The following is a 23,378-nucleotide window of genomic DNA, read 5'->3' as shown; positions in this document are numbered from 1 at the left end:
TAATTTCAGAAATAATTACCCCTGAGTATCATTGTGAATTATACTGATACAGAAGGCATTAAAGGTAGTGTCAGGGGAAGATGTTAGGGGCTGTGTTTGTGTGTGTGTGTGTGTGTGTGTGTGTGTGTGTGTGTGTGTGTGTGTATGTATTTGCATGCATGTGGAGAATTGTTGTTTTCTATGCTGTGATAATGCATTTTTGAATGAATAGTTGTCTTTATTTTGCAAGAGTTTCTTCACTATTCTTGGCAAGATGAGATCACTTTTCTGCAAGTCTGCTCAACTGAGACATCTGGCTATTAATGAACTTTGACCAAATCAGGTTGTACCTACTGGATCCTCCTAATGTTCTACCTATGGCTATTGCTACCTGGCAGGAGTGCAGATTGTTTTTAACATCTGAATATTTGGTCCCTTGCACCAACACTTTTTGTGGCTTGGTTTCATGGTACATTAGGGTAAAGAGTCTGCTTTTTGATTCCTACTTCCATCCTGGAAAATTTGAGAGCTGAGAGAGCACATGAAAATAATATGAATAAGAGCTAATGTTTACATAATCTTTTAAAGGCACTTCACATATATTCCATTTGATTGACATTTCTGTATTATAAGGAACAGTTTTAGATGTTTCCTAACTAAAAGCAGAGATCATAGATGGCATAAATCATCCATCATGGGGTGTGTGTGTGTGTGTGTGTGTGTGTGTGTGCGCGCGTGCATGTGTTTGTATTAAAGCTTTTCTGTAGTCCTTCACCCAGGGATTAGGGGCATTGTACCCTTAAGACATGGAAGGCTCTTAAGCCTGATTAAGCACCTTCTATGTTTAAGTCTATCATTTTGGGGAGAAGGTAGGAATCGAAAATATAGTAGACATAATATCAGCCCTCAATGAACTTGTGGTATAATGGGAAAATGATTCATCTCTTTCTCACTATTTCTGGAACTCAAATCTTGAATGAAGCCTAATCTTTGGGTGCCTTCTTCTGGTGCTTCATGTGTTATTTGTCCCCTGAGGCGTAAACGCTTATCTTGAGTTTTGGATTATGTGGTGTGTGATATTTTCTATAGAATGGTATATCCTAAATTAAACCCTAAAACTCCAAATCAGTGATAGTGAATGACATTAGACTAAATGGAGGAGAGGGAGAAAGGGGAAGGGGATATGAGAAAGCTAGGAAGAGGGGGGAGAGAGAGGGAGAGAAAGGGAAAGATGGTAGAAGAGAGGAGGGAAAAAGAGAATTTCAAGAGTACACAGACCAAAGCACCATTTTAAAAATTTTATTATTATTATTATTATTTTTTGCTGAGGCATTTGGGGATAAGTGACTTGCCCAGTGTCACACAGCTAAGAAGTGTTAAGTATTTGAGGCCAGATTTTAACTTGGGTCCTCCTGATTTCAGAGCTGATGGTCTATCCACTATACCAACTAGCTGCCGCAAAGCAATGTATTTTAGAGAAGGAAAATTATGAAGTAATAAAGATATTTAACTCAGCAAGCACTTAAAAATACCTTCTATATACAAGGCATTGTAGTAAACATTTTATTGTTGTGTAGTTGTTTTTCAGTTAGGTCTGGCTCTTCATGACCCCATTTGGGGTTTTCTTGGCAAAGATATTAGAGTTGTTTGCCATTTTCTTCAGCTAATTTTACAAATGAGGAAATTGAAGCAGACAGGATTAAGTTTCCCAGGGTCACACAGCTACTAAGTGCCTAAAACAGATTTGAACTCAGGATGGTGAGTCTTCTTGATGCTAGGGCTACTACTCTATCCACTGTCTCACCTAGCTGACCATACCAACACAGAGGTACAAAAACAAACTGGAAAACCACTTCTTGTCCTTAAATAGTTCATATCTTGTTAATATTTACCTATTCAAGGACAAAGATCTTGGTAAAGAGAAATTTCTGGTAAAGAAGGAGAGGAAAGCTAACCTTTCCTTCACAGTTATAAGGAAATACCTATATATTGGAATGAAAGGGGGGTGAACCAGAACTAACTCCTTTATCCCCATATCTTTATTCATGATGATGCCCAATGATGGATCATCTGTAGAATCATAGATTTAGAGCTGCAAATCACTTCAGAAGACATCTCCAAGCCTCTCATTTTACAGATATTTAACTTGAGTCCCAAATAGTACCCAAGGCTATATAGTTGAAACCTGAACCCATGTCTTCTGGCTTCATCAGTGCTTTCTCTCTATCACCATGATGCTTTACAATTTAAAGTATTTCCACAGAGAGTTTGCCATTTATAGATCAGGGCTGGGAAAGCATCTTAGAGATATCACCCAAACCCTTCATTTTAAAAAAGAGAAAACCAGGGCTCATAGAGCTGAACTTAGACTTACTCATTGTCAAATGGCTTGTAAATTGGATATCTAGGGCTCAAACCTAAATCTTCTGGCTCCATCATTAGTGCTTTCTTTCACTATATCAAGTTGTCTGATTATATTCTTTCCTGTTACCCAGTGGCAAGGAGGAATCTTCTCCAAGTTACAAGGTCTTATTTTTTGACCTTGCCACTTAGGATTGGTAGTAATAAGGACTGAGAGAACTGGGTAGAGCTTATAACAAAGAATAGGGAATGACATGTTCCCTGCCCACATGTACCAGGCAAAGATAATGCCCTGAGGTCTCTGCCTTGCTTACCTTGAGGACTAATTTGTGTAATTGTAGGCCAAAAATCTCATTATTGCAGGACCAAATATATGCCATCTTTCCTCATGCTGTTTTCCCTTCTGACCTCTATATCTACCATGTCTCTAAATTGGGAGTATAGAAAATAAAAACAAACTAAACCAGACAAAAAACAAAGCAAATAGTCCAGTACTATGGCCCTAACTGAATTCCACCACCTAACCTCAATGGGTAATTTTTTCTGTTAGAATTTTCTTTGTCTTTAGCTATTCTGACCTGAAAACCATGAAACTGAGATTATCAAAATGAAAGGAGCAGGTGTGAGTCGAGAAACAATACTAATAGATTTGTTTTTAGAATGTAATTTATGTACTGAAACAGCCAGGGAAACATTAGCTGTTTTGGTAAGCTTACCCATTCAAAGTGTCTTATATACATTTGAACTAAAACTGGCTGAAATGATCTCTAGAGATTTTGGGGGAAAGGACAAGAAACATCCTTTCATGGTTATAATAGTAGATCTCTTTATGCAGAAATTAAATATATAAAAAAATGTGCCATTTGGGAACTGGACTTGATCAGGTTGCTGATGGTGACAACATCTGATTTACTTTACAGAGCCTCTGAAGCTCCTTGGTCTTGTGCTTCTGTGAAAATTCTCCCTTATGTAGGGTGTGCAATACAAATTGGTCCATTTGTTTACTATTAGATTCGATCATGGGTTCTGCTGTGTTTTGTTCATTCTCTGTCTCTTTGTCTTTCTGTTTCTCTGTCTCTGTTTCTCTCTCACACTCCCTCTCCTCTCTCTCTCTCCCCCCCCCCCATCTGTCCATGCCTAAAAGCCAAACACTGCTACAGATTCTGAGCTGGTAAAAAAGCTGTAGGCACTCCTAGAACATAATCTTGGGGAAGAATTTTGTTAAAAGCCAATCTATTTTTTTTATCTCACTGTCTTCAGTTCAGTCCATCTACTGCTTCTTTACCTGTTTTGATTTTAATCCCCCTAAATCAGTATACCAAATCTAAAAATAACCTTAGTCAATTGATGTCAGTGGCTATTTTGGTATTATTGTATCAGAAAAATTACTATCTTTCTATCTACATGGTTTAAAAGTCTTTGGATCCATTCTTACATTATTTGAGAATAGAGAAACTGAACACTTCAGTTTTATGGTCAGATTTAAATGGGAGATAATGAAGTATAGTACACAGTAATAGATATGGCTCACAGCCTTCCTAGAGTCAGAGAATATGGTTTCATATCCTGACACTTGTACCTGAATGATGCTGGGTAAGCAGTCCTCTTCAGGTCTTTAGTTTCCTTTTTTATAAATGAAAGATTGCACTAGATGGCCCTTCTTTCTAGACACTAATGGTCTCTCCTAAATGGATGATTTAGATAGAAAACAGGATTTGCTATTCAGAGTCACCAGAGACAGTCTTTTCAGGAAAATGCACTGTATTAGGTCAGAGTGTGTGGAGAATTGTTTGGAAATTTCTTGTTTTATCAATAACACCTTGAGAGGAGGCACCATGTTCATTTTTTATTTTAAGAAAAATCCTACTTATCTATAGTTTTTTTTTTTTTTTTTTTTTTTAGGGAAAGTAACTTTAGTATTAAGATCTTTGTGACCTAGAATGACATTTGAAGAATCAGCTCTTTCTATGGCCAACCTCATTAAATGCGTATCTTAGTAAAAATTAAAAAAAATATATTTGAATCTTCATAATTTTGACATCATGAACTTGTTTTTTTCAAACCTCCCAATTTTGGGTATAGTTGGGAAGAGGGGCACATTATAGAATTTCCACAAGCTCCTTTTACTGAGTATTTTTTCTAGCTCTTGAAAGCTTATATTTTACAGTACACACACTTAGGAGATAGCTGACAGGAACAATTTAAAAATTGCAGACCAAAGGCAGGTGACAAAATGTCACACTAGCAACATCAAGCTGCATTAACCAAAATCACCAGATGTCACACACTTGATTCTATTTTTGAGGCTGATTAAACAGCAGTATTTGTTGGACAAAGGAGAAGGGGGAAAAAGAAACTGTCGTATTGCAAAATTGTATTCAGGTTATCTTTTTAGTGTGGTTTATTTTCTATTAACAAGCAAACTCAAATCACTATAGAATTTAAACTTGAGAATAATGAAACTGTAAACACAATTTAAAAAAAATCATTAGAGGATACATGGTTTGAATAGAGTGTTTTGGAAATATTTAAGAGAAAAATTTCTTCTTCTCTCCTCCCCTTCCCTCTCCTCTCCTCTTCTCTCTCCTCCTTCCCTCCCTTCCCCTCCCCTCCTCTCTCCTCTCCTCTCTTCTCCTCCCTTCCCCTTCCCTCCCCTCTCCTCTCCTCTCTTTTCCTCCCCTCTCCTCCCCTCCCCTCTCTTCTTTTCTCCTTCCCTCCCCTCTCCTCCCCTCTCCTCCCCTCTCCTCCCCTCTCCTCTCTTTTCCTCTCCTCCCCTCTCTCCTCTCCCCTTTCTTTCCCTCTCCTCCCCTCTCCTCCTCTCCCCTTTCCTTCCCTCTCCTCCTCTCTCTCTCCCTCCTCTTACCATTATACAAAACACTACCTAATGCTCTTGGTCACTACTCCTTTTTGCTCCCAAGGGCAGTGAAAGTTTTAAAGACTTAAAAAAGAAGACAGGGTAGAACTGCTACTGGGTGAGGTTTGAGGAAAATATTGAGGGCATTTTGGTTGAGAAAGGTAAAGCTGAGAGAGATATGATCAACCTTTCAAATCTTATTAGGTACAGAATAGTGCAAATGTTGGTTTGCTGAGAGAATTCCAGAAACACTGAAACCAGGGAACATCCCTTAAAGCCTTAAGACAGGCGGTTAGAAAAATAAGAGAAAAAACTTTTTAAAACGATGATAATTTGTAGGTTTCTGGAACTCTGAATACCTTGAGATGTAACACAAGATGGGAAGGACTTTTAAGGCAATGTAGCAGAGTCTGCAGTGATCATGATCTAGTAGAGATAATCTCTCATTTCTGCTGGAACCATACTATTGAGCTAGGTGGGATTTTGATTTATGATTACAATTGCAAGATTTAAGTTCTTTTGACAGATTAGTTTTAAATCCCAGTGGCTGATGGAGAGAGGTTTCATTGTGACTTAATGGGATGAAATGGGCAGACTGATGGCATAAAAGTAGAGACCTGGTATTATGGCTTCATTCTGCCACATATTTACTACCTCACATTGGCATAGTTTTTGGATTTTATTTTCCTCTTCTGCAAAGTGAGAAGTTAGGACCTGACAGTTTTTTAGAGACCCCTTCCAGTTCTAACAATCTGAGATACTACATATGCCAAGTTTGCATTGAAATTATTAGAAAATAGGACCTCTGGATAGTTTAAAGTAAATCATGGAGGCTATTCAGGTTCAGTGTAAATAACTCTGTACTTGAAAGCAGTTAGAAGGTTTTGAGTTCAATTTCAAGAATTGACCCTCAACTAATAATACTTATTATTATTATTATTATTGGGAACTTGAATATAATCTTGAGCAAATCATACCCTCTCTGGACCTTAGTTTCCTTATCTGTAAAAAGAAGACATTAGACTAAATGATACCTAAGTTCTCTTCCAGCTCTAAATCCAATAACATACTATTTTTCCTATTAACATTGCATTAATAAGCCTAAATGAACTCTTGATTATCTGAACCAGTAATGGGAGGGATGAACATTAATGTGGGTTATTTAAAACTGTGTAACTGTTTGCACCCCATGGCCAGAAAACTTGTGGAAATTCATGGAAGGCCGTAGGATGTCTCTCCATGATATATTTTCATATATTGTGAAACAGGGCTATGACCATTTTTGTTGGAGGTGTCCATGACTTCCTTTTATTTAAAAGTCTACTGAAATGACTTGAGACTGATGAAGAAAAAAACAAAACATATGAATTGAACATTAATATTTTGAAAATAGGGTAATTTAAAAGTATTTGAAAACTGCTATTAGTGTCTGATAAAAGAAATAATAATTCTTTAATAGGAAGATATATGTTTGGAGAATTTTTCCCTTTATTCTTAGTATTTTATATGGAATATTTCACTTTCAGTACTTACTAATTATTTTTGTGTAGGAAGTATTTTAAAATACTTTCCTCTGTGCTTCAGAAATATCATTTTTTATATCCAAATCAATATTACATGCTTCCTTAGAGATGCAATAATGAATTTTTAAGTAGTACTCTCTCTCTTTTTAATGTTTTTCCACTCTTCTTCCAGTGAAAACCTTTTAAGTTAAAATTGAAGGTAGAGAAACCTAAACATCGTTGAGTAAAATATTGTTGATTTTTCTGGTCTCCCTTTCTCCAGTCCTTTAATGCTTTTCTGAAAACCATTTGTGAGATTTGGAGACCTGGCTTCTAATTCTACCTGAAACCAATTCTATGATAAAGACATGTCACTCCATTCTCTGAGCCTTTGTTCCCTTATATGTTAAATGAGGTAATTGGTATTTATGTCCCTTTCCTACTTTAATTCATGACTAGGGAAATGGGAAGATGATTATAAGGAGACTAAGTATGAAAAATAAAAAAAAAAACAAGAAAGCCTTTCTGTATTTTAGTCTGTTGTGTCATGGTGAGGTGGGGGAAAGGGGGAACGCATGTGTCCTTTTACACAAAGAAATTGCTACCTTCTAGTTTTGACTTAAAACCTGACTTAAAGGTTTGAGTAGGAAATGGACAAATTAGAATGGAATTGTTCTTTTATCACTTCAAAATTCCCTTTTTTTAAAACCCACCAGTAAGATTCAGAAAGGGTCTAAATATTTATCTTTGCTTCAATAATATGGAATGATCTTTTACTGATTTAAATGATTATTGGAATGCATGATGGGTTTTTTTTTAATTGTTTCTAAACAGGATTGCTGAGCTATTGCACAATGTTTCACCAGTTGCTGTGATCTTGTCTCAGAAAATGGCAAAGTTTATTCTAATTGAGAATAATAACATCTTTCTCTCTCCCTTCCCTCTTTTCTCTCTCTTCCCTCCTTTCTCTCTCTCTTCCCTTTCTCTCTTTCTTCCTCCTTTTTCTTTCTCTTCCCTCCTTTCTCTCTCTCTTCTTCCCTTTCTCTCTTTCTTCCTCTTTCTCTTCTCTTCCCTCCTTTCTCTCTCTCCTTCCCTTTCTCTCTCTTCCTCTTTCTCTTCTCTTTCCCTCTTTCTCTCTCTTCTCCCTCCTCTCTTCTCCCCTTCTCTCTTCTCTTCTCCCTTCTCTTCTCCCCTTCTCTCTTCCTCCCTTCATTCTTTCTCTCTTCCCCCTCCTCTCTTCTCTTCTCTTCCCCTTTCTCTCTTCTCTCTTCCCCCTCCTCTCTTCCTTTTCTCTTTCCCCCCTCCTCTCTTCTTCCCTTCCCTTTTCTCCCCTCTCTTTCCCCTTTTCCTTCCCCCCTCCTGTCTTTCCTTTTCTCACTTCTCCACTTTTGTCTTCCCCCTTCTCTCTTCCTCCCTCATTCTTTCTCTCTTCCCCCATTTCTCTCTTCCTCCCCATTTCTTTCTTTCTCCCATCCCCTTTCTGTGTGTCCCTTTTGGGTAAGAGGGCATATGTCCAATTTTCTGGGTTTGGAATTGAGGTACTTTTGCCTCAGTCTTCTCTCAAGTTTCCAAAGAAGTTTTAAAATGAATGCTCTCTGATCTCTTGGTAATTGTTAATGCCCCTTTTATTGCTATGTGGTATATTTTTCTTCTGATAAATGAATGAAAGGAAAAAAACCCATTAAGTGCTTACTATATACCAAGCATGATGTGAAGGTCTGGGCACTCTAAATAGACAAAGCAAGACTATTCTCAAAGAGTTCCCACTGTACACAAGGGATATATAATACATATAACCTTTGGGGGTTGGTGGGAAGAGAATTTTATGACCAACCTCCAAGGTCATTGGAGATTACCTGGTAAACCCAAGAGTAAAAATCAAAAATTTTAGCTAAAAGCATTGTTTCCAGGAAACATATTTTATAACTCTTTTAAGCAGAATTGCTAAGTATCCAGCTTCTGCTGTTTTATTAGTTCAGAAGTGATTGTTCCAGCGTTCTAGGAAGCTGCCAAACAAGACCACATAGCAGTTCTGAGTACTTTAATTTAGGAGAGTCAGAATGGTTATGTAGTTAGAACAAAACAGAAGACTGAATCATAGTAACTAAGAGCCAGGACCTCTTCAGCTACTGACCTTCTGTGTCACTTTGGGCATCTGACTTCCTTTCCTTGGGATTTAGCTTCCTCACCCTTTTCATTTGGAGGGATTGGAAAAGATACAGTCTTTCAACTCTGAAATTTTACGATTGATTGAAGCTATCATGGCTTGATATGGCCTAGAAGATGGCAGACTGACCTGAATAGGTCCTGGGCCAAAAATTCAGTGTCTTAGGCAACTTTCAAATATTATTACAGACTAGGTAAATCTTTGTATCTATGTAGGTAAGAGAGTTCCCTTTATTTTTCAAGCCACAGATATCTTTCCCTCTTCCTAACTTTCAGTCCCCTATAATAATATACTGTCTTTCTCCCTATCTCTATTTTTATTATATGCTAAATTATTGTGAGAATCTTGCCTTTTCTGTTCCCCGCCCCCCATGTGTCGAAGTACATAACTTTTGTGTGTCAATTTGTTACTTGTACCAAAAGATCAAGATGAGAGGTTAAATATAAACTAAAAACTTGAGAGTTGCACTTATAATTCTGGTATACTAATACATGTTAGGGTCTGTGAAATTCTCAGAGCTTTATGACAGACGTTTCTGGCTTAATTTTAGAATTGGGGCATGGTTCTGAGACTTGCATATGCATATTTTTATGATTTTATTTTTAAAGCCTCTGTAATGGTTGTTTCCTCTAACAGATTTAAGATGTAAAACCATCTGCTTTTTTTTTTTTTTCTGTTTTAGCTTCTTGGGAATGATCTTGTCTTGTAATAGTTGTGACTCTCTTAAGTTGAACACTTAAGCTTTTTTTTCTTTCCACTCACCAATATTTATTTACTTATTTATTTGTTTTTAGGACGCATGGGAATAAATTTCCATCACCCAGGAACAGATAACATTATGGCACTTAACAGTAAGTGTTTGTCTGACATAATCTCTAAAAATAGAAGTTGTCTAAGTATGTTTTCTAGTTTTTACAGTTGATTGATTGTAATTCAAAATCTTCCAGCAAATAAATGGTGTTAACTATAGTCCTTGACTGTAGATTTTGGATATAAGGTAGACTACTAATGTGATAAAACACTAAACATATTTTGAGAATTGCTATTTGGGTATGAATTGGATGAGATGGCTGCCAAAGTCTCTTTTAACTTTTCAAATTGTGTGATGATTTAATTGGCATCAGATCTGAAGATAGCTATCTACAGGAAAAGAAAATGAGTATTTCTACTCCTGAAGTAGAGTAATATTAAGTGAATCCTATTTTTCTATCTCCAGCTGTCTATATCAGACTTAATACATATCACTCATTTCCATGTACTCTGTAGTTCAGATATATGAACTGCTTTGCCATGACTTCCATGGTATATTCCATGTCCTATCTGTGTTCCTTCGTGGGGCTTCCTTCTGTACCTGGAATGTCATTACTCCTCATTACCACCTTTTAGAATTCTTGATCTCCTTCAAAGTTCAAATCAAAGGGCACTTCTTCCATGAAGTCTGTCTTGATTTCTTTCTCCTCTCAGCTACTAGGACCTGTCTCCCCCAAATTAATCTTTTATTTATTTTGTCTATCTCTACTGAGACATAAGTTTTATGAGGAGATTATGATTATTTAATATTTATTTATTATTATTTATGATTTCACTTAAATCATTTTTGCATTTTTGTTGTTCAGTCATTTTGGTTGAATTTGACTCTTTGTGAACCCAATTGAAGTTTTCTTCTACAGAAGCAAAGACTCTGAAGTGGTTAGTCATTTCCTTCTCCAGCTCATTTTACAGATGTGGTAATGGAGGCCAGCAGGATTAAGTAACTTGTCCAGAGTCACACAGCTAGTGAGTATCTGAGGTCAGATTTGAATTAGGTCTTTTGGCTTCAGATTTAGCATTCTACCCACTGACTACACCATCTAGGTGTCCCTTAATAATGACATCCCCAGAACTTCACTCAAGATAGTCTTTTCAATACTGATTGGTTGATTGTCATTCAGATAAGTATTGACTATTTTAGGCTTAGCTTTTGGTGAGTTTTTTACTTCTGTGGAATCACTACAATCTGGTTTTCCTTACCTATTGAGGTTCAAAGACTTTTTGTTCAGTTCATTCAGAAGTGACCTTGCTGTGGATAATCAATAAAGATTACCCTAGTGTAGAAGAAAATAACTTAAAAAGCAATGTCATTTATTTACTTATTTATTTATTCGTTCATTCATTCATTCATTCATTTATTTTGCTGAGGCATTTGGGGTTAAGTGACTTGCCTAGGATCACATAGCTAGGAAGTATTAAATGTCTGAGATCAGATTTGAACTTAAGGTCCTCCTGACTTCAGGGCTGGTGCTCTATCCACTGTGCCAAGCAATGTCATTTTTAATTGACAAATATATGGGATGTCACAAAAGTCTTAGTGCAGTTTTTATACCTGCTAAGACTTTTGGGACACCCTGTATCTCTCAGCTTATTGTCCTTCCCCCAAGTTTTCTTCTAGCAATATAGATAATAGAAATTGCTTAACTGAATATTTAATGGTTTTTCCAAGCCATTTTGAGCATTTCTTGGGCACTTTAATATGGGTGGAAGGAAGTTTAAAGAACAATGGTGGTTTGAGAATTGGCAAATCTTGATTAAAGTCTTATTTGTGTTAGTAACTTAGCAGTATGATCTTGTGTAAACTACCTCACCTTTTAGTTTCCTTATCTCCAAAATGAAGTACCTGAATTTATTTTTGAGGTTCTGGGAGCTCACCCATAATTTATAACAACAACCATGAATATCATATATGTGTCCATTGAAAACTCAGCATTTGTTATTCAGGCCTATTGTAATGAGCATTACTATGAAGGAAAAAAAAAGTAGAATAGAAACCATTTCTTTTACCTTGTCCTGCTGAGCAGATTGCCAAGGCAAGCAAGTAGATCCTACTTTGAACCAGAGACCTAGACAATAGAATGGTGTTTGTACTCTTATTCAGAGAAGCATTATAGTCATGTAATTCAGAGGTGTCAAATGCAAGGCCTGATCCAGATTAAAATGTTGTTCCTACCTGATTTCATTGTGTTGATGTAGTAATAAAAAAAAAGTCTATAAATATGTGCGGTGTTCTAAATCATTATGCTTCCCACAGGGATCCTTATGTACAGCTTAGTGGTTCCCATTTCTTTTTCAGCTTGATGCCACTATGGTAGTTCTTCACATTCTTAGAGCATACTGGTTTTTTGGACTGATTTTTGCATTATACTCGATGCTAGTAAATGTTTTTATGGCTGTAAGTGTAACTTGGTGAAAATGATTTTTATCTTTAAAGCCCCCAAGATAAAACTATTTTCCCATGAAATCTATCAGAAGAAATTGTCAACACTAACCTTCAATTTCTACAGCAGCAAATTAATGATTTTTTTTTATTTTGTTTTCCTCAGTTGAGAATAAGGAAAAGAGGAGATGAGATCTGAGAACTATACAACTCCCAAAACAGAAATTTAAGCACTGCATATACTTCTTGGTAGCTTTGCTCATTTTCTCCTTTTCACATCTAAATGTATGTTGCTGTTTTTTTAAAACAGAATGAATCAGTAGGTTAGATATGTGCTTCACAGAGTTTTTGTAAATAGTAATTCTGGTGTAATAATAGAAACGTTATTGTTTTTGCTTTTAGCTTACGTGAAGTCTCCAAAGGGACTTCTCAAGCTTTTGTTTATTTGAAGGCTTTTGCTTTTAAGCATAGAACAAAAGGACTTAGTCTTCTTGACCCTAATGGCTTTCACTACCACCTGTGACTTCTGCCTCTGGAAAATTGCCAATTACTTGAGTATTGATTAACAAAACTTTTAAAATGTAATCAGCTGTCTCTTGAACTAAGTTGTAAAGAAGGAAAGGGAATTATTTGCATCTTCAAGGTGAAGCTAAAATTAGATCACTTTATTAGTCATAGGATCATAGAACTGGAAATGACCTCAAAAAGACAAATAGTCTACTTCCTCTCATTTTACAGATGAGGAAACTGAGACCTAAGGAGGTAAAAGTCTTGCCCCAAAGTCACATTGGAAGTAGGTAGCAGAATCAGGATTGCACCCAAATGTAGCTCTCTAAATCTATGATCCAAATTTCTCAGAAAACTGTTCTGAGAAGGACTAGTGAGTTGATGTAGTAAAAAAAAATTTAAGCTACAATTAAGCAACAAGTTAATTTTTACTTGTCAGATATAGGATACAAGGATGTGTGTTTCCCACTAAATGAGTCTTAGGTCATTAGATATTATGACTTTAAGACGTTTGATTTACTTGTGTGATTTTTGAGGTATGCCAATAAGGGAAATTTGAGGGAATAAATATCTTCTTTTCAAGTTGACAAAAATGGTTTAAATGAAATAACTATGTCATTTCATTCTCCAAACTTAAGGTACTCCTTCCTTTCTGTCTTTCTTTCTTCCCCTTCCCCCCCTCCCCCAATTTAAAACATAGCTTAATCTTAAATCTGAGCAGCTAAGTGGCACAATAGATAAAATGTTGAGCCCAGAGGCAGTAAGACTTATCTTCTTGAATCCAAAGGTGGCCTCAGACCCTTTCTAGCTGTGTGCCTCTGGTCAAGTCACTTAACCCTGTTTGCCTTATATTCTTCATATGTAAAATGAGCTGCAAAAGGAAATGGCAAACCATTCTAGAAGCTTTGCAAAGAAAACTCCAAATGGGATCACAACTGGAAACAACTGAACAACAAATCTTAAATGACTTCTGCCTTAGTCTGTGATTGACTGGGAGTAGTTTCCCATAATGCTAAATTCTTTTTAAAGCCAATTATTGTTTAAATACCTTTTAAAAAAAGAAAGCACAGAGCCATTAGAGTTGAGTCTTAATGGCAACAATAATAATAATAACATATAAATAGGTGATCTCTGGCCTCCTTTCTTCTGCTATCTAGTTGGATTCTAGACTTCAAAGCTTAATAACTGGGAGCTCTGATAAGACAGAGAAAGATGAGGATTCCAGACAAAAACCTATCAAAAATTTTCCAATTGGATTTTTATCATCTAATCTCCTTCTAAGTTCAAAGCATGGAACCCCACTGGGTGGCAAAGACTGTAGTTGTTTGGAATGGTGTATTGTTATTTCTTTTTACAAGGTACTTCATATTTATTGACAGGACATATAAAAAGTTCTGTGCTTTGCTTGTCCAAATTTCATAGAGGCAGATCAAGTCCTAAGTGACTGTCATCAAGAAGAACTTATTGAACTGATAAATCATGCATGGTATCATCATAGGAGCAGAATAAAGCAGATAAAAGACTTCACCTCTCTCTGCTCAGGATTTGAGCTTCAAATAATGCCATATTTATGTAGCTCTTTAGAGTTTACAAAGCACTTCTTCACAAGAACCAGAAGTGAGTGGTCTCTCTCTTTTTTTTAACAGATGAGGAAACTGAGGCTCAGAGAAATGACCTGACTAAGGTCATATCCAATCAGAGGAGGTGTGGGAGGTGTGAACTTTTTAATGTAACTCTGATGCAGGCAATCATAAAAAGCATAAAAATACCTAAATAAGAATTATTTATCTTGTCTCCGTTACAGGATAAGTTAGAAATGAGATTCTCTAGAGTCCCAAGTTTGGCCAGAGAATGGTTGGGTCAAGCTTGTTGCTTGCCTTCTGATTTTCATGGGAATGGCACTCTATGTGCTGTTTGGGTGAAGGTCCCGAAATAAGAAAGGCAAGACCAAGTCATAAGATTTTGCTGTAGAAGAAATGGATGTGTATTTAGATAGACATACATATGTGAAAGAAAAGAGGTGGGAGGGGAGCAGAACTATGATGTCATTGGTATGGGCACCTTTCTGAAAGAAAAAGCTGCCAGTGTACAGTTCGCAACTTACAGTCTTAAGTAATTATGATGACAATGAGATTTTCAAGGTCATATAGTCAACGAGAAGGCATGTAACTATATTTCAAGTAACATGTAAAGCGCTAGGGATGAAAAGACAAAAATGGAGCCATTCCTGACCCCAGGAGCTTACATTCTTTTCACCTCTTATTTTCTTTATTTTTTAATTAACAAGCATTTCTTTTTTATCTTTCCTCTTCCCAACTTAAAAGGAAAAAGAAAAAGAAAACCTTCATAAAAAATATTCAGTCAAGTAAAAGAGATTTCCACATTGTCTCATTCTGTATCTTGAGTCCATCCTTCTTCTATCAGGAGATGGGTAGTTTGGATGATCACCAAGCCTCTTGCATCAAGCAGAAATTTTAAGTGTTTTAACATTGTCTTTATGATGTTGTGTATAGATTTTCATCATTGTTCTGTTCGCTTTATTTTAAATTGGTTCATTCATATCTCCCTAGTTTGTCTGTACTAATAAGTTATCTAGTTATATATATATGTATGTGTGTATATATATATATATATATGTAGCACAATAATATTCCACTATGTTCATGTCATATTTTCTCCAGTTATTCCCTAAATCATATCCTACTCCCAGTTTCCAGTTCCTTGCCATTAAAGAAAAAACTGTTATTATTTTTGTACATATGATTTCAAGGGAGTACATATCCTAAGAAGAAGGGCAATATGTACATAATGTATATAAGGTAATTTTGAGAGAGAGAGAGCAGGCACTAGCAATTGGGGAAATTAGTATGTGTCAGAGGGAAGACATGACTCTAGTTCATCTTGACTTTAAGAATGCTCTAATGGTCCCTTATATCAGATCCCTTATATCAGACTATCTAGCTTATTCTATGTAATATATATATGCATATATATAATAATAGTTTTTTTTTATTTTCAAAACACACGCAAAGATAGTTTTCAACATTCACCCTTGCAAAACTTTGTGTTCCAAATTTTGCTCCTTCTCTTTCCCCCACCCTCTCTCCTAGACATCAACTAATCCAATATATGTTAAAACACATGCAATTCTTCCATACATATTTCTACAATTGTCATGCTGCACAAGAAAAATCAGATCAAAAAGAAAGAAAAATGAAAGCAAGCAAGGAAACAGCAACAAAGATGGTGAAAATTCTATGTTGTGGTCTGCATTCAGTCCCCTCTCTAGGTGCAGATGGCTCTCTTCACCACAAGTTCATTGGAATTGGCTTTAATTGTCTCATTGTTAAGAAAGAGCCAGTTCCACCACAGTTGATCACATACATAATCTTGTTGCTGTGTACAATGTTCTCTGGTTATACTTACTTCCCTTAGCATCCATTTGTGTAAGTCTCTCCAGGTTTTTATGAAATTATCCTCCTGATCATTTCTTATAGAACATCTAATAACTTATTCAGCCATTCCTCAACTGATGGTCCTCCACACAGTTTCTAGTTTCTCACCACTACAAAAAGAGCTGCTACAAACATTTTTTCATGTGTGGGTTTTTCCCCTTTTTTATGATCTTTTTGGGATTCAGATCTAGTAGAGATACTGTTGGATCAAAGAATATGCAGTTTTATAGCTCATTGGACATAGTTCCAAATTGCTGTCCAGAATGGTTGGATCAGTTCACATCTCCACCAACAATGTATTAGAGTATCAGTTTTCCCACATTCCCTCCAATATTTATCTTTATCTTTTCCTATCATCTTAGCCAAAGTGAGAGATGTGTAGTGGTAGGTGTACCACTACACATCAGAGTTGTCTTAATTTGCATTTCTGTAATCAATGGTGATTTAGAGCATTTTTTTGTATGATTAGATATGGCTTTAATTTCTTTGACAATCGTCTGTTCATATGCCTTTTTATCATTTATCATTTGAAGAATGACTTGTATACTTGTAAATATGAGTGAATTCTTTATATATTTTAGAAATGAAGCTTTTATCAGAACCCTTAGATACAAAACATTTTCCCCAATTTTCTGCTTTCCTTTAATCTTGGCTGCATTGGTTTTGTTTATACAAAATATTTTTAATTTAATATAATCAAAGTTGACCATTTTGCATTTCATAGTATTCTTTAGTTCTTTGTCCATAAATTCCTTTCTTCTCTGAGATCTGAGAAATAGATTCCTTGTTCTCTCAGTTTGCTTATATTATCATCTTTTATGTCAAAATCATGAACCAATTTTTACCTTATCTTGAAATAGGATGTTTGTTAGATGTTGGTCAGTGCCTAATTCCCGCCATACCATTTTCCAATTTTCCCCACAAATTTTTTTTTTTTTTTGTGAAATAGTGAGTTATTATCCAGAAGCTGGAGTCTTTGAGTTTATCAAACACTACATTACTGTAAGTCACTGACTGTTGTGTCTTGTGAACCTAACCTCTTCCACTGATCACTCTTCCTTTTTTTTTTTTTTTTTTTAAATAACTTTTTATTGACAGAACCCATGCCAAGGTAATTTTTTACAGCATTATCCCTTGCACTCACTTCTGTTCTGATTTTTCCCCTCCCTCCCCCCTCTCCCCCAGATGGCAAGCAGTCCTTTACATGTTAAATAGGTTACAGTATATCCTAGATACAATTATGTGTGCAGAACCAAACAGTTTTCTTATTGCACAGGGAGAATTGGATTCAGAAGGTATAAATAACCCGGGAAGAAAAACAAAAATGCAAGCAGTTTATATTCATTTCCCAATGTTCTTTCTTTGGGTATAGCTGCTTCTGTCCATCCTTGATCAATTGAAACTGAATTAGCTCTCTTTATCGAAGAGATCCATTTCCACACTGATCACTCTTCCACTCTATTTCTTAGCCCGTACCAAATGGTTTTGATGACTGCTGCTTTATAATATAGTTTTAGATCTGGTACAGCTAGGCCGTCTTCATTTGTATTTTTTCACCAACTTCCTTGAAATTCTTGGCCTTTTGTCTTCCAGATGAATTTTATTATTATTTTTCTAGCTCTGTAAAGTAATTTCTTGGCAGTTTGATTGGACTGAATAAGCAGGTTAATTTAGGTAAAATTGTCATTTTTATTTTATGTAATATTTTGTTTTGTTTTAAAATTTATTTTATTCTTTACTACCAAATAAAATGAGCATTTTCATTTGTAAAATAGAAAAGAAAAAATATTATATATGAAATTAATTTCTATTATGTACAATTTGCTTTTTATTTTAAGTTTACAATAACTTAACTAACATGCATATGTAAGTCACTGCTCATTACTATACTCCTGAAAAAGCTTGAACTATTAATTCAATATTGAACTGTCTTTGATTATCTCTCTCTTTCTCCCAAATTTTCTTGCTTTTGAAAAGTGAACATGAGAATCTAGTAAAATTCTATTTGATTGAAAATCTGGATTATTAGAATAGAGACTATTCTAAAATTTAACGCTGCATATTTAGTAAATGAATTTGTTAAGCAAATTGATGGTATGAAAAGTTGTATGGGAAAGTGTTTAGATTTTTTTAGAATAAACTTTTTAAGTACCCCCAACATATTAGAAAATATCACTAGATGCCCATTGTTGCTAGTATCCTGACTGCAATTCATTCAAAGCCTTTATACTCAGTTCCCTAAGGACCTTTATTAAGTAACATCTAATAAGATGTTAGCCTAGTTTTAGCTCTGGTTGCTATTTGGAAGTAATTAAACTCCATTTCTTTTAAAATATTCTATAATTAAGATTTTTCCCTGATTCAGCATGACCTCACCAATTAGTCCAAATTACAAAATTTTATTGTAGGGAAAACCCTAAATAGAAAATTGTTTCTTAATTTTAGTTGCAGTTGCTTGGATGTTTTGCTTCTCCATATTTCCTTTTAATTTTCTTGAAAACTTTTTCCCCTTTAATTTTCATCATTCTGTCTACTAATTAATGATAGAGAGGTTCTAGTAGTGTGCTTGCTTGCTGTTGATGAATGATACTGAGCTTATCATGTATAGCCTTGGAATTCTCTCATTAAGATGCATGAGCACTCAAGAAATAAGCGTTGTAATATATAAGAAAAACCAAGGAAATGAAAAATGCATTTTTCATCATATGCTATTGGATGGGCAGCCTGTTCAGTTAGCTCATCAATGCCTATATGGGCATTGTAAACAGTGAGTTGAGACTAGACTTCTATAGGAGAAAGAAATTAAATCAAAACTCATTTCTTCAAGGGCATGGGAGATCTAAATGATCCCAAGGTGTAATTCTCCACTGTAAAAGTCACCCTTTTTAAAGATAAGTATTCTTGCATGAGAGTGTAGTATAGATAGAGATCTGGATCTCAGTGTTAGGAATAATTGTATTCAGTCCTGCTTCCATTCCCATTGACATTGACAAGTCATTTCTGAGGATTTTTTTTTCCCTCGCTCCCCCAGATAACTCACTAAGATTTAAATTAATAAGCTTTGCATTTAGAGGGAGTTTCCTCACTGTGAGTGCCCCCAAACCAGTCAGAAAACCAGGTCCTATCCCCTTCCTCCCAACCAAATTCTTCCAGTCATTTTGTATGGCTGTGACTCATGAAACACCCACACCCTCAATTTGCAGGTGACTCAGAGGACAAAGATTAAGCAGGCTTGTAGCTTATTAGCTTGTATCCAACAATGACTTGCAGGAGAAAAGTGATGCAAAAGATTGTATCAAGGACTTGAATGACCAGAAATGGAGGTGGGTCAGTCACGTATAATGGATAAGGGATAATAGCCTCAGTTTTGACTTGTAACTGTAAAATATTAAAAGATTACATTAAGTGGCTCCTGTAGGGAGAATTCATAGAAAGAATATAGGCTAGAATGGTGCAAAAGGAGAGAGTGTATCTGTACTAGGTTGCTATCTATATTGGTTGATTAATGGAGAGTGGAGGGAAGGACAGTATCAACTCGAGTGAAATCACAAATTCATGGAGAATTAAATCCATCTTATTCTCATACAAAGTGTTGGCAAACTAAAGCTGGTTAGCCAAGAATTGCTTTTGGGCAATTGTTCACATGTTGTGCAAGTTAGTCATTGCCATCTTTCCTATTGCCACTGCTTACTACCTTGCCATAAGAATTGATCATTAGTATACTCTTTTCTCCTCAGAGTGTCATAACGAAAGGGATTATAAGTGTGGCTTGCTTCATTCAGTGATATAAGTAGTCTTCCCATGTATATATATCTGATTTGTGAATGATCTAAATTACCTGACTCCCAAAGGATACCCAGGAAATCACAGCAGCGGCAGCTGCTGCTGTTCTCATCATCTCAAAGAACTGAGAGATATACATACATATATACACGTATATAAACCCACACACGTACATACATATTTGACCCTTCCCACTCAGAGGGCTCTGTGGGAAGCTACTAGAGGCCTTCCTTCTTAATGAGAACACTTGTTTCACATATAACTGGGATACTTCTCATCAGTGGTCCTCTGCCAGTGTGCTACGACCTTCCTCTCCACTTGTCATAGTTATTTCTCCAAAGCTGAAAAATATTTGTTCTAACAAGAAAAACCTGTTGACCCAACCTCATTATATAAACATACTATCTATGTTTCATCTTGGCTCTTTGCTATTCCTAATCATTTTTTTTGGTTCATACTCATAATCAAAACAAATTTCCACTTTGGCTATATTAGTTATATTCTATATAAATACATACATATACACACATATGTATGTATGTCTCAATCTGCTTTATGAGTCCTTCTCTGTCAAGAGGTGGGTTGCTTGTCTCATTATGTTAATAGTAATAACTGGCATTTATTATTAAATAAATATTAAATTAAAATTAAATTAAATAAATAACTATGTGCCAGGCACTGTGTTAAGCACTTTTTAAATCTTCTCATTTGATCCTCAAAACAAACCTATGAGGGAGATGCTATTATTATCATCTCCATTTTCCAGATGAGGAAATTGAGGCAAACAAAGATTGCTCAAGGACTCAGTGTTGAGCAAGTATCTGAAGCTGTATTTGAACACAAATCTTCCCAACTACAAACTCCACCCTCTAGCCATTGTGTCATCTATTACTCAACAATTCTGACCCCACTCTTTGTCAGCTTTGTCTTTCTTAGAATTTCTAGCATGGTATAGAGGAGGAAGGGAATTGGAGATCTCACATTGAAACTCAGCAACCTCATTTGTAGAGCCTGTCCAGTTCGATTATCTATTATCCTAGAGTCATCACAGTGATTGTTTTAGAATTATTTTTTCCTCTCACTTTATAAAGAATTGTTTTTTGTTATGAATTTCCTAATGTTCATTACAATGTATTAGTTCTCTCATCTTTACTCTCAAACATATATTTTAACCTTCTGAATATCTGAAATGAGTGATAGTAATACAGTGATCTCCAGTCTTTTTTTTTTTTTTTTTTTGGATCATTTGTAGTTTACATTAATGTCAATTTATAAGTAAATAAACACGGATGGGGGAAGTGTACTTGGATCATCAAGGTGGTGTAGTACATAGAATATCTGGCCTGAAGTCAGAAAGACTATTCTTCCAGAGTTCAAATCTAGCATGTGATTCTGGAGAGGTCTTTTAGCCTAGTTTGCCGCAGTTTCTTCATCTGTAAAATAAAGCTGGAGAAGGAAATGGCAAACTATTTAAATATCTTTGCCAAGGAAACCCCAGATGGGGTCTCCAAGAGTTGAATACCCCTGAAATGACTCAGCAATGACAAAAGGGGAGTGTATAAATAAGTTTAATAATAATAGCATTATTATTAAATATCTTTACCTCATTATTTAATAACTAGCTAATTTAATAACTATTTAATAGTTAACAATTTAAACATCATTTAATAATAATTTTATTATTTAAATATCTTTACGTGTACTCTCCTATGTGGATCTATTTACTTATAAATTACATGAACTACTGTTCTAATTATGTATAATATAACTTAGATAAAACATTTTAAAAGAATGATTTATAGATGAAATAATAGAACATTTAGCTCTAGAATCATTGGAGAGGGAGTCTCTTTGAGTAGGTGAGATAACACGGTCAAAACTGTGCTTTGGAAAAATCCTTTTGGCAGCTATATGGAGGATTGGAGAAAGAAAAGAACTGAGGTAGGAAAACCAATTAGTCTATAATGATAATTTTTACATAAACATTTATATTGTTCTTTAAGGCTTGCAAAGAGCTTTACATGTATAATCTTATTTGGTCCTAATAACCTTATGAGGGTAGATGCTATTATCTTCATTTTACAAATGGAGAAACTGAGATTGAAAGACATTAACTGATTTATCCAAGATCACGCAGCCATTAAATGTCTGAGGTGGGATTCAAGGTCAGGTCTTCCTGACACTGAGTCAAGGCTATTGATAAAGTCTAGGAGATAGCCAATAGAGGCTCGAACCAGTGCTTGTGAACAGAAAGAAGGGTAGAGTTACAAGAAATGTGGATGGAGAAATAACAAGACTTGGACTTTGGCTTTGTGAGGTGGGAGAAGAAAAAATGAAGTGCAGATGACCTCAAAGATCCAAATCTGGGCAATTGAAAAACCGTGGTGCTCTCAGCAGTAGTAAGGAAGTTCAGAAGAGGGCTGAATTTTGGGGAGAGCTCCAAAATGTAGATTGCAACCCATGCATTACCTATCTATTGACTCTCTCACTTCAAAAGAAAAGAGGCAGGGTTCTTAGTCATATGACACTATTTAGGTAATCTAGTCTACCCTCTGATAAATAATTCCTGCAGTCTAGGAGAAGAAAAGGGGTGGTGGGTATACTGGGTGGATGGATGTGGGGATGTTTCCAATAGCACCTGCATAGCTTTTTCTATTGTAGTTTATAGCTTATTCTAGATTGTAAACTGAACTAGAAGCCACAGCTTAACTCAGAAGGGCACAATTGAGAAGTTTGAATTACAGAAAAAAAAAAGAAGGTTGGGGGAGGAATGTATTATGAAATAAGAATAGGTATGGTTATGTTGGAGACAAACTCCTATACTTGACTCTCCAGAAAAGATAAAACTTAATGCCTCTTTTCTCAGACACCCTTTGGGGTCAAGATATGGGTTCTGGATGGTAAGCTGGTCTTTTAGTCAGGAATATCTAGCTTCTGAGTTACATCTCTTGAGTGTCCTATTGGTTGTATAACCAGTCAACTCTCTTAAGACTACAAGTCACAATCTGTGCAAGTATCAATCTACATTGGTAAACAAAGTTTCCTACACCAATTATATCATAGGTCTGGTTAAAAAAAATTGGAAATCCATTCTTTTACAATCTCAGACTTTCCCCTTTAAAGTATTTTCAGTCTTAATCATTTTAAAAAATGTTCAGGTTTCCTCATTTTCATTTTTGTGGCTTGATATCATTACCAGCTCATAGTTGTATCATGTATTTTCTTGTTTTTCTCTGACATGTCCCTACTACTTTCACTATTTACCTACTTTGTCATACCCTTGTGTCAATTTTAACAGCTGAACAAAAAATATTTCTTCCAAGTGTATACCCATATATCCTCTTCTTGCAAACATCAAATCAGCTTTTCTTAGTACTTTTTCACCAATTCCTTCTGGAAACCTTTTTGATAATATAACTTTTTGGTTTTTCTCTTATGCTAATAAGAAACTTCTTTTTTATTTGTTTGTTCCTCCTATTCTTTATGTCGCTTAACTGGGCATGGCTCCCAAGATATCATTGCTTGTTTAATTTTTTAGTAACCTATCCATTATTGTGGCTTTAACTTAATAGCTTTTACT

General features: G+C 35.5%; 1 protein-coding gene across 11 annotated transcripts in view; it reads left to right on the top strand.

Moving 5' to 3' along the window:
* The window catches only part of CPEB3 (cytoplasmic polyadenylation element binding protein 3), a 258,766-nt gene that overhangs the window by 112,542 nt on the left and 122,846 nt on the right, over positions 1-23,378 (top strand). For all 11 annotated transcript variants that reach the window (XM_051981647.1, XM_051981646.1, XM_051981643.1 and 8 more), the window contains exon 4: positions 9,658-9,714. In XM_051981647.1, coding sequence (XP_051837607.1) covers positions 9,658-9,714 — 57 coding nt within the window. The remainder of the gene's footprint in view (positions 1-9,657; positions 9,715-23,378) is intronic.

The sequence above is a fragment of the Antechinus flavipes genome, chromosome 2, assembly GCF_016432865.1.
Source record: "Antechinus flavipes isolate AdamAnt ecotype Samford, QLD, Australia chromosome 2, AdamAnt_v2, whole genome shotgun sequence".
In the NCBI taxonomy this organism is placed as follows: Eukaryota; Metazoa; Chordata; class Mammalia; order Dasyuromorphia; family Dasyuridae; genus Antechinus; species Antechinus flavipes.
Note: the sequence above shows the minus strand (reverse complement) of the source record. Positions and strands in the feature narration are given on the sequence as shown.